A 14628-nucleotide genomic window follows, 5' to 3' on the forward strand; every position below is an offset into this window, starting at 1 on the left:
AACTTTTGCACTTGTAATCTGGGTGGGGGAGCAACATGCTGGCTACTTGATATGAAAAACAATTGGTCAGTAAGTGGGGTGGGGGGGGGGGACAGCAGGAGAACCTGGCAATCCTTATAATTGTAGTGTTAAATGTTTTGTATGCAGTTAAATCCAGCAGAGCAGCTGATGACTTGGAGATGATGCAGGGTCAGCGGGCAGATCTTGACTGGGCCATGAGGTGTTGTGTCCCACTTTGGGACATTTTACACAAATAACTGACTGTAATCTATAATCAACTTGATTTCCACTGACTGGGAAAGAAGAAGGAAAACCAGCATGACCCTTTCAGTGCACTTTAACTTCCCTTCCTTCTTTCCTTTGTCTTTGTCATTGCTCATCATACGTGTGTGTGTATATGGTGTGGCTATACAACAAATTATAAAGAGTGGCAGATAATTTGAGATTATATACATAATCGCAAAAGGTTACAAAACTATTTCAAATAAAAATAAAAACAAGAAACCCCTCCCATTATCATCCTAAAAATGCTGCACCAATAAATACAGAATTTCTCCATCAATCACTTACACAATCTGATTTATTTTCCTTAAATGCTGTTTACGAATGTTACATTTTCTCTGTCATCACTTACTGAAAGCAGCCATGTGATGAAACATTATCTGCGTAATCAATTGTAGGTAGTGCTGCTCTTTAACTTCCCTTCTTTCCTTTGTCTTTGTCATTTCCTCTCATCTGGTCATCTTTTCCCAACAACCCCGTGGGCTTGTATTCCTGTCAGTAAGTCCGGTTAACACATCGTTCCAAGCTTCTCCTCCTTACCGGGTGTTAATGTGACTTGGTTTACTGGCTGAGGATGGGTGTGTTCTCATGAATAACTGGCAGGTTTCTACCAAATCTTTTTATGGGTTTTCCTTGGTAAAAGGAAAACATGAAACTGATGATTATGCTGCGTCATAAAAAGCAGGATTTTTGGGTGTCCACCAAAAAAACTGGAGGAGATTTAAACTGAAGGTGTGCAATAGCACGTAGTTTGCTGTAATACTGGTAGATTTTAACCTCAACCCATAAAACACAGTGAAGCTCAGCTGAACGAGTGAAACAAGGCTGAGCAATACAGAGATTATTAATGAAAAACTGTAATAAATAAAAAACATTACTTCATAAACTATTTTAGCAATAATACACTCATTTATTTGGTCACATGTTACTAAAGACAGACAATTTCTATGGCTTCTAAACAAAAAACAGGGCAAATACAGGAAACAATGCCGCTGCCATGGATATGCAATGGTGCTAACTTAGCAACTGTGTGGCTATTATGCAGCAAATATTCCAACCCTTCCAGTGACTCTTTTTAAAAATAAAAAACAAATACGAGCAGTGACAAATTCTGAGACTTTTCGGGGTCTTATATAGGGACTTATGGAAAATGACATGGGAGCAAGTATTGTTCTTATTCAAGGATGAGCATCACTACCAAAGACCCCTCCTGCATCCCAAAGCTCTCACAAGACACCATTGTGTGAAAATAAGTACCCCTGCCTTGAAACCATATAATACTCCTCACTAGGCCTTTGCACAGAAAAGCCTGAGGAGTTTTACTATCCCACCATCCAAAGAAAAACTAAACCGTTGTTATTAACAGTAGATTGGGGACTGTGTTATTGCTGCCCATGTTGCATCAGATAGGCAGTGAAAAAGCACACATGCACTTAACAACTTGATGAGGTCCGCGTGTCCTTTGTCCTAAATGAGCACAGTGTAGCGTCTTCTGATGGAAACTTCCAGCAGGATGATGCACCATGTCACAAAGCTCACATCATCTCCACCATGACGATGACTTCACTGTCCTCCAACGGCCTCCGCAGTCACCAGATCTACATCCAGCAGAGCAGCTTTGGGATCAGGTGGAACGGTAGATTCTCATCATGATGTTGTGGAACAGGAGATTCTCATCATGATGAGGTGGAACGGGAGATTCTCATGGTGATGAGGTGGAACGGGAGATTCTCATGGTGATGAGGTGGAACGGGAGATTCTCATCATGATGAGGTGGAACGGGAGATTCTCATCATGATGAGGTGGAACAGGAGATTCTCATGGTGATGAGGTGGAACAGGAGATTCTCATCATGATGAGGTGGAACAGGAGATTCTCATCATGATGAGGTGGAACAGGAGATTCTCATGGTGATGAGGTGGAACAGGAGATTCTCATGGTGATGAGGTGGAACGGGAGATTCTCATCATGATGAGGTGGAACGGGAGATTCTCATGGTGATGAGGTGGAACAGGAGATTCTCATGGTGATGTGGTGGAACGGGAGATTCTCATGGTGATGAGGTGGAACGGGAGATTCTCATGGTGATGTTGTGGAACAGGAGATTCTCATCATGATGAGGTGGAACAGGAGATTCTCATCATGATGAGGTGGAACGGGAGATTCTCATGGTGATGTTGTGGAACAGGAGATTCTCATCATGATGAGGTGGAACGGGAGATTCTCATGGTGATGAGGTGGAACAGGAGATTCTCATGGTGATGAGGTGGAACGGGAGATTCTCATGGTGATGAGGTGGAACAGGAGATTCTCATCATGATGAGGTGGAACGGGAGATTCTCATGGTGATGAGGTGGAACAGGAGATTCTCATCATGATGAGGTGGAACGGGAGATTCTCATCATGATGAGGTGGAACGGGAGATTCTCATGGTGATGTTGTGGAACAGGAGATTCTCATCATGATGAGGTGGAACGGGAGATTCTCATCATGATGAGGTGGAACGGGAGATTCTCATCATGATGAGGTGGAACGGGAGATTCTCATGGTGATGAGGTGGAACAGGAGATTCTCATGGTGATGAGGTGGAACAGGAGATTCTCATCATGATGAGGTGGAACGGGAGATTCTCATGGTGATGAGGTGGAACAGGAGATTCTCATGGTGATGAGGTGGAACGGGAGATTCTCATGGTGATGAGGTGGAACAGGAGATTCTCATCATGATGAGGTGGAACGGGAGATTCTCATGGTGATGAGGTGGAACAGGAGATTCTCATCATGATGAGGTGGAACGGGAGATTCTCATCATGATGAGGTGGAACGGGAGATTCTCATGGTGATGTTGTGGAACAGGAGATTCTCATCATGATGAGGTGGAACAGGAGATTCTCATGGTGATGAGGTGGAACAGGAGATTCTCATCATGATGAGGTGGAACGGGAGATTCTCATGGTGATGAGGTGGAACAGGAGATTCTCATGGTGATGAGGTGGAACGGGAGATTCTCATGGTGATGAGGTGGAACAGGAGATTCTCATCATGATGAGGTGGAACGGGAGATTCTCATGGTGATGAGGTGGAACAGGAGATTCTCATGGTGATGTGGTGGAACAGGAGATTCTCATGGTGATGAGGTGGAACAGGAGATTCTCATCATGATGAGGTGGAACGGGAGATTCTCATGGTGATGAGGTGGAACGGGAGATTCTCATGGTGATGAGGTGGAACAGGAGATTCTCATCATGATGTTGTGGAACAGGAGATTATCATCATGATGAGGTGGAACAGGAGATTCTCATGGTGATGAGGTGGAACAGGAGATTCTCATGGTGATGAGGTGGAACAGGAGATTCTCATCATGATGAGGTGGAACAGGAGATTCTCATCATGATGAGGTGGAACAGGAGATTCTCATCATGATGAGGTGGAACAGGAGATTCTCATCATGATGAGATCTGCAGTAACTGTGTTATGCCTCATGTCAACATGGAGCAAAATTTCTGAGAAATGTCTCCAACTCTTTATTGAACCCATGATACCAACAATTATGGCAGTTCTAAAGGCAGAAGAGAGCTCCACTAGCACGGCTTCACCAATGGAATAACCTGTGCCTTATTTTACTTAGTCTTAATGTGTTACAAATTTAAGTTGGAAATAGTGATGACCTAATAGCTTTTATTAGCACTAAAACAGGAATAACCAAATTACATTTTCCAAAAATAAACCTATTAGACTAGAAGAAGATTTTCACCATGGAAAACATGTTTATAGTCATAATGTTGGTGTGAGGGTTGACATGAATGACCAGCTATAAACAAGCCTCACACAACGAGTAAAGCACTGAGGTGGGGAGCAGCCCTGGTGGCCAATTAGCCACAGTCTGGATGCTATTTAGCCTTCATTTGTTGTTTCCAGTCAACCTCTGCTCTCTTCCAACAATGCAGCAGTGAACCTCAATAAATTTGTGGCAGACTCTGCTCATATTCCATAGCTAATGGAGCTGTTCTGCTTTAAAAGGTTTATTCATGGGACATGTGGTCTCTCATCATCCAGCTGGTGTATTTAAGTCTCTTTTATCCCTCATGGCTTGTGGGTTGAATGTTGAAAGGACTTCTCTCAATAATCACAGAGGTAAGAGGAGCTCTTGGTTGTTACTGTCTCAGTAGTTTGAGTTACTACACTGTGACAATGGCGAGGTGATCAAAGGAGGACAGTTAGTTTTACTTTTTGGGAGGTCCACTGGTCTTCCTGTTTCCTTAAAATGAAACAAAAATAATCATGTGGAAAATGCTCAGAGAGATAATCACTCACCATTTTCATTATTTGAATGTGTTTGGAGTGTTTCACTTTGGATGGAAGGTTAGAAAACTAAGTTAGGGACAGTAAAAGATTTTAAGCAAATTCTATAAAAAAAAATTTTTGAATTAGCAGATTTATTGTAAATAAACTAAACTAAGAGCAAAAAAGGGGAAATCTGTAATGCAGATAGCTGAACATTAGTAGCACCCTCTAAAATGCATCAAAAGTATCTGCATTCACTCTTAATTTGAGATTAAAGTGTCGACACAGGCAAGTCAGTCACAGATATATAAACTAACATTTAATTGGAAGACAAGTGGAATTCGATTCTGAAACTAGCGATGATCCCATTTCTTCATAATGTGGAACTTAACTCCATCCTTAATGACGTCAACTTAGAGCCATAATCGTCATAGAGAACCTCCAGGTTTTGGAAGTGGAACAGATGGAATAGCCTACTGCAAATGTAGAGTGACCAGCACAAGCTCACTGGTTCAGGAATGGGATGCCATCCCATAGCTAAACCTGACCAGGCCGGCGAGGAGGAGGTACGAAGTTGTTGTGGCCAAGTTCAGAGCTTCCATACTCTACTCAGGTCCCTAACGGTGTACAATCAAACAAACATATATGCCCAGCAGACTATTAAGTGTGGCTGCACCCTGAAATAAATGGAATTGAACAAGAGCCACACTATATAAGTTATGCCAGAATAAAACTGTTTTGGGAAAATGGAAAATATAAGAAATGATGATACACAATTCCACTTAAGAAACAAGCAGTCAAACAGTCACAAAAAGGAAAATAAGCTTCATGATTCTTTCACATTCACATGTCAGCCATATGAATTGTAATTAAATCAAAATATGCCTTAAGATTCGCATCTCTAAAAGGGAACTGCTAGCAGATAAATAGTTGAATATTGACCTTCATAAGAGATGAGGGGAGATCATCCATGACAGTAGCAGTCTGTCTGCTGCATACTTTAGAAGCAGAATTTAGTCTGTCGGTAGATGTGTTTGTTCACAAAATGGAAAAGAACGTGAAAAGAACAATAAGAATCTGCTGCTATGATTTATTTAACTGCCCCTATCGTCTACTGTGCTGCCTGTTTTTATGTCTCAGAGAATATAATCACCGTCACCATGTTTAATATTGGCTGAAACCGACGTCAAAACTCGGAGGATGTATGGCTAACATCCACCCCAACATGAAGGATGCACGAACGTATGAGGACAGTGACGTTTAAAAAGCAGTAGCATTAGTTAGCCTTTAAACTTCCACAAAACTTCTCCAGGGCTACTGTATGGGTTTAAAAACTAAAGCGGGTGAAGAAAAACTCACTATTTACTGGCTCTTTACAACGAAGCCCATCCATAAATGCTGGTTCTGCTGAAAGGGGAAACTTTTTACAAAAAACATTTTAAACACTGATGTCACATTTAACCAAACTGTACTAACCATCCTCTGTTTGCCATGTGCATGATGTACATTTTCTGTCCAAACAGAAACATGGATCACAAACCTCGTAAAGACCCGATGACAGCAGGGAAAGACACAAGCCCAAACAGAGAAGCTAATGATACCCTTGGCCAGCTGTAAACAAGAGCAATGTGTTGCTGAGACATCAAAAATTCTACCAGCCTCTGACAGAGGACCTAAAATTAGCCTAATGTTTACCCCCACTGGATAACAAAGGCCAGAAACATGCTGTTTCTGAGCAATTCTTCTTCTGCACAGAAGGCCAGAGAGTCAGAAGCACACTAAAAGGCTTTACAGATCATTAACAAGCAGATTATTTTATCTTTTTGCCTATATTCATGCTGCGCTGCACAAGTTTAAAATGAATCGTGTACAGACAAGTAGTTCCACTTATTCTGAGACTTTTCTACACTCACACAGTCAGTGCTTCTTGTAAAAACACTTCCCAGGAGGGAGGAAATTTCAGGAATTGCTTGGAATCCAGAGGTTTTTAACAGTGAAAGGGGGGGGTGTCTTTACTGAAACTGGACCGGAAAAAAGGAGGGAGGAGTGGGAGAGGAGGATCTCAAGCAGAGGTGGATGAAGACAGATTATGAAAGCGTGAAGTGCAAAACACTGCAAGAGTATACGTGAGAAAATAAACAAGCAATGGGCTGCCCAGCACTGGCTGAGCAGAGGTACTTCCCCTTATGTGCACAGCTGGATTTATGAGACGGTGAGCAATTCTACCCCATCTCTTCTCCCAGACTCTGACACAAGCAGGGGAATTTAGCTTCATCTTGCTAGTCTGCTTCAAAAATAGCTCAAGACAACAGGGTAGCCGGAACAACTACAGCTGCAAGGCACTCAGTCAGAAAAACTATGCCTATTTGATATTATACAGACAATTTTATTGATTAACACTGATGATAGATTCAAAGCTCATGAAGCACTGAAAAAGTTCAATGTTTTGGCTTGGACACATGGTGCAGTCCAGAATTGTTGCAACAGTCTAGCAAAGCCAGGCTAGAACATCACTAGCTGTTTTCCGGGACAGTTTTTTGGAAAATAAAAGCAATATTTCTAAAGTTTTGAGCCGCATTTCTAATAAAATCTCATGCCGTTAGACTCCACTTTGAGGGGATGGAGATAGAACACATTTTGCACATTTGGTTGCCACCCCAGCTGCTGCTGGTGCTGTCCTCATCTGAAGATGTGGGTGATAGTTCAGGGGTAAAGCATGCATGTATGGGAGAGGACATGCTTCTGACAGAGGATTGACACTGTAAATCATGGATTCGGTTTCAGATCATTTTAGAATTTCTGCGCCTTTTTTAATTAAAATAAGTCACATGACCCCTAGCATCACGTCCGACGTCATTTAAATCTTTTCTATCAACACGTCTGAAAAACCAACTAAGAAAATATGAAAACTTAGAAAAATCCGAGAGGTTTTTCAAAGTGATGTTTTCATTACCAGTTTATTTTTTAGTGTGGTATTTAAAATGATTACAAAGTAATGTCTTGGTGTCATGTCTGACAAAGCACCTTGGTGCTTTCCCCAAAGACTCTAAGAGAGTAAATTTTCTTGGTTGGACATGTAACAGCCGGAGCACAAGTCTGAACTGCTTCCATCACAATGACAGACACAAACAGAAGCAGTCAGTCTTTCTCCTGCATGGTTTGTGATTCCATCTTCTGCTGCTCCACTTTGCTTTGTTAAAAGACAATTTCAGTAATTTATGCATATTTCACACGCACATGCTTTAAGAAAGTCAGAAAGCTTGGATGTCCACTGAAATAATCATTGTCTTTACCAGGAAATTAGAATAATGACAGATAAAATTCATTGATTAAGGAACAAGGAACCATTTTTTATTATCAGCTTTCAGAAGCAGATGAAAACAAACAAAGTAAAAAGTACAATTCTGAGTACTTACTTTTCTAACGACTTTTTACTTTTACTCCATTACATTTTCAACATAAATACCGATACTTTCTACTCCTTACATTTTCCCAAAAGATTAGTTGCTTCTTCTCTTTTGGGGGCTGCAACACCAATGCACATGACCAGTTTTGGGTTTTGAACATAGACCATATATAAAAGATGAACGGAGCCTCCGTCTGTCAAATTCCAACTTCCCAGTAGCTAAGAGATAACTTAGCCAAAGTGGAGCTAACGGGAGCTAACAGGCTAACAGAGGTAGACGAGCTAAAGCTAATTCACGGTATTTGCCGACTAAAACCGCAGTTGTGCTACATTCTGCCCTCTTGCACAAGGATATCAGGCACCTGTCAATCAAAAGGACACCCGCCTAATGATGCCAAAACTTGAGATGAAATTGGTTATAGATTGGTTATTGGTCACTCCCCTCACAGCTGCCATGAAGGTAAACCTGAACTATTAAACCTAAAATAGCTTTTGTAACTAGATTTAAACATGTGTATTTCTGATGTGAAGTTGGTCTTTTTAACATGGGAGTTTATGGGGGTTTGCTCTGTTTTAGAGACCCTAGTGGATGAAGGGGGAACTGCAGTTTTTGGCACTTTGCATTGTATATAAAAGATTTGATATAAAGATTTTTAATAGCTTTGTTGCCTGTTAATCAAGCAATTGAAATAAGTTTTACTTTTTAAAATGACGAGTATTTTTCAGAGCCTGTACTTTTTACTTTTACTCAAGTTGGTTTTTTTAAACATAGGTATTTTACTTCTCCTCAAGTCATAAATCTGGGTACTTTTGCCATTTCAGCCGAGAAGAAACACCAGTGATTAGCCTGGATTTGGGACGCTGACCGCGCTAAGTGGAAGCCTATGCTCTGGAACCAGTAACGCGGTGCTTATGTCGTCTATGATTGGCCATCTGATGACAACAAAGACATTTTGCAGTATGCAGATATGACGGGAAAGTTAAAACAGTGCTTCAAGTAGGAAGCTGCAGAAAGTCTGATGTGTATTACTGTAGTCATGTTTGAATGAAGTCTAAAAAAAAAAAAAAAAGATTCTTGTATATCTGACCAATATCTGAATGTCTTTACTTTACCAGCAGATAAAAACTATTTATGCTGCATATTTTATATTTGAAAAAAGCTCAATTTTGATTAAATATGCAGCTTTTTGTGGCCTACAAGGAGGGGGAAACTGCTGCTATGGTCCCATGCTGATCTCTCATTATCAGAATGGCAATGATTTTAAAAACCAACTGTGCATCAGGAATGAAATAGAAGTCCAGTTTACTGCTAACTACATGTGTGGAGACACCATAACTGTAACAATATACATGAAATCCCTCTTAGTATCCCTGTGCAGCCCTAATTAAACAAAGATTTAACTGCTGGATGTCAGACAGAAAGTCTCGAGGCATAAAGCAAAGACCTTGTTCGTGTTTTAAAGTCTCACTCTGGAGGGTTTAGGACCCAGATGCTCGGGCCATGTTAAGAGCCAACAATCCATGTAACTGACGTTTATGCATAAATAAAAATATTTATTCATTTGACAACAAAAACACAGTAAAAATAAAGTGTCCATGCAACTGCCAGCTAACTCAAAATGATGTAACCACAATATGCAAGAGGAAGAACAAAGTAACATCTGGATGTTTTCCAATTAAAAATAAATAATAAATATTTTTGTTGAGAAACAGGTATTGTTCAAGCTGTAGCTATTGTATGGAAACAAACAAAACCAAAATCAACCTTTGCCAGACCAAGACACAATAACTTCTGCTAAGGTGCTGCTGAGTCCAATCAATATGCACAAGTGCACATTTCTGCAGTGTGAACATGGACTGTACCTCTCTTTACCTAGAGATCATCACCATGAAAAATGCAATCACTGCCGCTACGGTAACTCCCCCCAAAACTGCCAAGGCCTTTCTCAGACTTCTGGCATCTTCTATGTCTGCAAACTCACAGGTCCTTAATCAAAATGTGACTTTTTGGTTCACTGATTCATAGGCTCACAAGCAAGCAGCAGCATTTCTTTATTTTATTTGATACATGCAATAGGATGAATCACCTAATTTAACCAATTATAATTCAGTGGAATTACATTTTGATTCTGAAACTCTGCTATAAGCAGCAGATGTGCAGTAAGAACGTTACAGCAGCCTAAATCCTGGTCCTTGAAGGGCCCATGTCCTGCTGGTTGTAGAATATTCCCTGCTGCAACACCTGACTAAGACTTGTCTGCTAATTACCCACTGATCTGAGTCAGGTGTGTTGCAGCAGGGGAACTTGTAAAACCTGCACGACACCGACCGGCTCTTAAGGAACAGGATTCAGGATCCCTGCATCCCCACTAACAGGGAACCTGAGCTGGGATGAAACCGTTGTTATGCTGGTTAGTTTGATCATACTGATGATGTGTTGTTGCAGTAGCAGCTCTAAAGTAAATCGGACCATATAAACAACCAGTCTTTAGCTAGTGGAAGAAAATAACAAATGCATGCACCAATAAACCAAAGTGCTTCTTCTGTTTTTTTTTTTTCCCACGCAGATATGATTGTTTTCACTTGCTGTTCATCTGGTCAATCAAAACAATTACTTTTGCTGCCATTTTTAAACTAAAAAACAACAATACAGAAAATATAAAGCAGATTCTTGACAATGGAGTTGAACAGAAAAGGATATGAAATGCCTCAACATGATCCTGACAGAGCACGTCTAAAAAAAGATCCTTATTATCTGAACAATCATGCTAAAACAAACCTGTTTCTTGTTTAGACCGACTTTTCTTTTTAGCTTGATGGAAAAGATGGATGATAAAAAACAAGTCAAAACAAGATTTATGGTATCAAAAACCACTAACTTTTCCAGCTACCTCCCACAGTCCCTGCCTTGCCCACCTTTGCAAACATATTTAAAGTTGTGCTTTCACAAAAGATCCAACTGCTGGATAGTCAAAAGGAGGAAAACCAGATTATCTACCTTCTCATCTGCAAGTTTCTCATTTTGTGCAAAGAAAAAGAGGACTTAATGTCCTTCCAGAGTACTCACATGGAGCGACGAGGGTTCAGGAAGAAACTCTGCATCTTCTCCAAAAATAAAATCTGGGGGCAATTCTGGATACTGTGCATTGAATATGATATCCCCTACGAGAAGAGAAAACAGTGTTATATCACCTCTGTGGCTCATTTACAGATACATCCAGTTTGCAAGACATTGTCACTTTGAAGTTATTTACATTTTGTTTGAACAATTTGCTGCATTTTCTTGGCATTGGGTCGGAAATCTGCTTTGAATGTTGCTGAAAGAAAAATCTGGAACAATCTGATGTTATTTCCACCATGTTGAAGGGCTGAATCCGACTTGTAGCGACTTGTAAAAGGCAGCCGTTTCTTTCAGCAGCTTCATTAAACACAGAATGTGTACTTAAGCTCTAAGTCTTTTCATTTAAGCGTCTTAAGTAACAAACAAACTTCACATTCACTAAAATCTTGGCAGGCAGATTTGTGCAGGAAAGACGGCTGCTTTGGTTCCGCATATCTAACGCTGTTGCATAGAAATGCTTAAAAAATCTGGAACTACGAGGATTTCGGTGCCTTTTTTTGATAAAATATGGCCTGACATTAATCTAAGTCACAATTAGAGCTTTACTAAACAAACAACACAATCAGATGTACTTTACATGACTTTACTGAACACACAGTGAGTCCTCAGCCTGTCCAGGCAGTAAGAAAAAAACACACATGTGAACCTCTGATGACTGTGCCAACAGTGTTCGATAATCCAGCTGAGATGTGACTTGAGGTTGGAGTTGAGTGCCACTCCCTTCGGGTAAATAGAAACCACAATAAGTCTCGTTGAGAAGAATTGCATCTCTAAAGGAACACCATGTCTCGTTTTTACTTTGACAGGACATTAATAACAGAACAACAGAGAAATGTGGAGCTGCAGAAAGCTACAAAAGCATTTCAAAAGATCTGAGGTTTCCAGTCAACAAGTAAAGAGAATTCAGGACTGTAACTATGCATCAGTTTGCTTATTTTAGTACTTAAAAATAGCTCATGGGAAAACTACAACCTGCTAATATTTTGCTTCATGGATCCACATTAAGGCTCAAAACAAAGTTTTATGAGACTAAAATGAACACAGGCATGCAGGTTTTTAAAAAAAAAAAAAAAAAAAAAAGGAAAATTCACTGTGCTAGTAGCGTGTATCGAGGGAAAAATTACCTCTTTTTTTGACCTGAAAGCAGCAATTAGAACAATGAGCAAACTGTCAGTTACTGTGAAGACAGGCACAATGGATCCATCACGTCGCTCTTAACTGGCATTGAGAGACCACAGGGATCAACAAGTACAATAGCAGGAAATTCTCCCTTTTTGTGTCTGCACCGAAGGACCTGCACCTGATTGTAGCTAAAGAGCTGCTTTTAAAGGGTATTTTTAAGGCTCCTATTTCAGAGCAGGAGATTTCCAAACATCTACAACATGACAGCATGGTGATTGGTCCAGACGCTGTGTATATGAGGAAGATAAATAACGTTAAAAAAGAAATAAAAGCAGAAATAAAATGTCAGCTATGTGAACAATGTTTGCCTTCTAAAAAAGCACAATAAATAACAGAAAAATAATCAGCAACAAATTAATTTCATCATAATTTCAATTCATCTGCCACCAATCTGCAAGCTGTTAAATCCCTTTCTACCTCTGCTTTGAAAGAAAAAAATAATGTTTGAAGACACCGAGTCCTTAAGCTGGATCCTTTATTTCAAAATAAAATTAAATTAAATTAAATTAAATTAATAAAAAATAACGATGAAGCAGACCTAAAAGACAATTATACCTTTCACTTTAAAAGATGATGTTCAAATGTTTTTTTTCCACTGAAAAGGGAACTAAGGCAGGAAACACAGGATAAAAGCAGTTTAAATAAAGTAACATGTCTCGATTTAACATACGATATCCTGCAACGCTTCTGGTAAACGTTCGGTTAAAGTAGATCTAAATAACCGTCCAACATCAAAACTCTGGTTCTGACTTCATGGCAACGTCATATTTTTTGAGACCAAACCATTGCACTTCACAGAACTTTGTGTTTTAAACGCTCATCGTTGCTAATTCAGTCAAGAAACTGAAAAATGAATGGAAGAAATAGAGAAAGGAACAGAGTAAGAGATAAGACAAGAGAGAAGATAATTCACTGGCTGAAGAGAGATCACAGTAAAGGATGCAAGATGAATGCCAAATTAGCCATGGTTAAGGGCCTCGTCACTTAGGAAAATAAATAAAAGATTAAATATTTGGGGTAAAAAATAAGAAACAAACATTTGGCATAATAAAAGTGCATCATGTACCTACACTAAAACCTGCTTTTAAACTGTAAAGCACGGCGGAGGGAGTATAATGATTCAAACATTAGAACTTAATGTCAAGCAGGTATTAACCAAAATGTTTTTAAATAAATGTATCAATATGTGTACGAAACAATTCAGGTTCATGATTTGAAGTTTAGTTGATGCAGTGAGATGCAACAGACGCAGGTAAAGTCTGATGACATGACAAACACCGTCAAATTCCTCAGAGTTGTTGCGCAACACTCAATCCAGTGTCATCAAGTGGATCTGCTAACATATAACCCAACAGATCACTTCTCCCAGACTTTATACTAAAAGTTTACACAGTCTGGTTATTAACAATTACATATGTTCATGTCATTAGTTCAGCTGCATTGTGTTTGTAAATATGACAAAAAAAAACTGGAGAAGTGTCTCACTCAGGCAAGTACATGATCACACAACATGCTGCTCAGCCTGGTTCACAATGTCCTGACAACACGTTACACAATTCTATTTGTGTGCTGCAAGACTGTTCTGTTCTGCTTTTTGTTGTTCCAGAAACAGCCAGACAAACGTACACATATGGAAGTATTTTCCAGTGGAGAAGAGTCAAACGAGGAAACAGGAGGATGTGTTGTAAGTCTGTTAAAAAACCACTGGAGGCCTCTCAGAAACTTCTGGCATGGTTCCAGAGGGAAATTGAGGTCTTAGAAGTGCAAACTTTACAGGTTATAGCAGAGGCTTTTATAAGCTGCTTCGTTCAAACATCCTGACGCGGCACTCTCTGAAAAACAGTCTCCCTGCTGCACTACATGCTTTCTCAAAGTCCGTTTTTTCTCTGCAAAAGGTCTCACGGACACAACAAAGGCCAGAACTGCTGTCTGCTGCCATAGTGGAGAAGCATACAGAGGTTTCTTCACGTTAAACTAGCTCGGCACTGTGCGGACTGCATCAGGTTCACAGACCAACCTGCAGCTTTGCATCCTTCATTTAAAAAACCTGTTTCCTCAGGCCAAAGCACAGGAAAACAGAAACAGCTACAGCAATTTGGTGTGCCGCACTGGAATGCCAGCTACATTTGGGTTTTGTTTTTGTCTGGTTGCTGCTGTCCTGTCTATGTTAATTGAAAATGTTTCTCTGAGTACAACAGGTTAAATAGGGCTTCATGCTCCAAATGCAACACATATGCAGTCCTGTTTAAAAGCCTTAAGGTATCTTTTATTTCTTCTTGATAGGAAGGGTTGCCGTCTTATTAAACTGTGCTAATATAAATGGAAATACAGGGAAAAAGCAACACAGTTTGTGC

The 14628-nt window shown here is 40.0% G+C and overlaps 1 protein-coding gene across 1 annotated transcript in view; it reads right to left on the reverse strand.

The window, feature by feature from the left end:
* Positions 1-14628, reverse strand: part of babam2 (BRISC and BRCA1 A complex member 2) — a 113933-nt gene that overhangs the window by 90968 nt on the left and 8337 nt on the right. The window contains exon 4 of the mRNA XM_079262403.1: positions 11039-11133. Within this exon, the coding sequence (XP_079118529.1) occupies positions 11039-11133 (95 nt within the window). The remainder of the gene's footprint in view (positions 1-11038; positions 11134-14628) is intronic.

Source organism: Telmatherina bonti, assembly GCF_933228915.1.
Source record: "Telmatherina bonti genome assembly, chromosome: 22".
NCBI lineage: Eukaryota > Metazoa > Chordata > Actinopteri > Atheriniformes > Telmatherinidae > Telmatherina > Telmatherina bonti.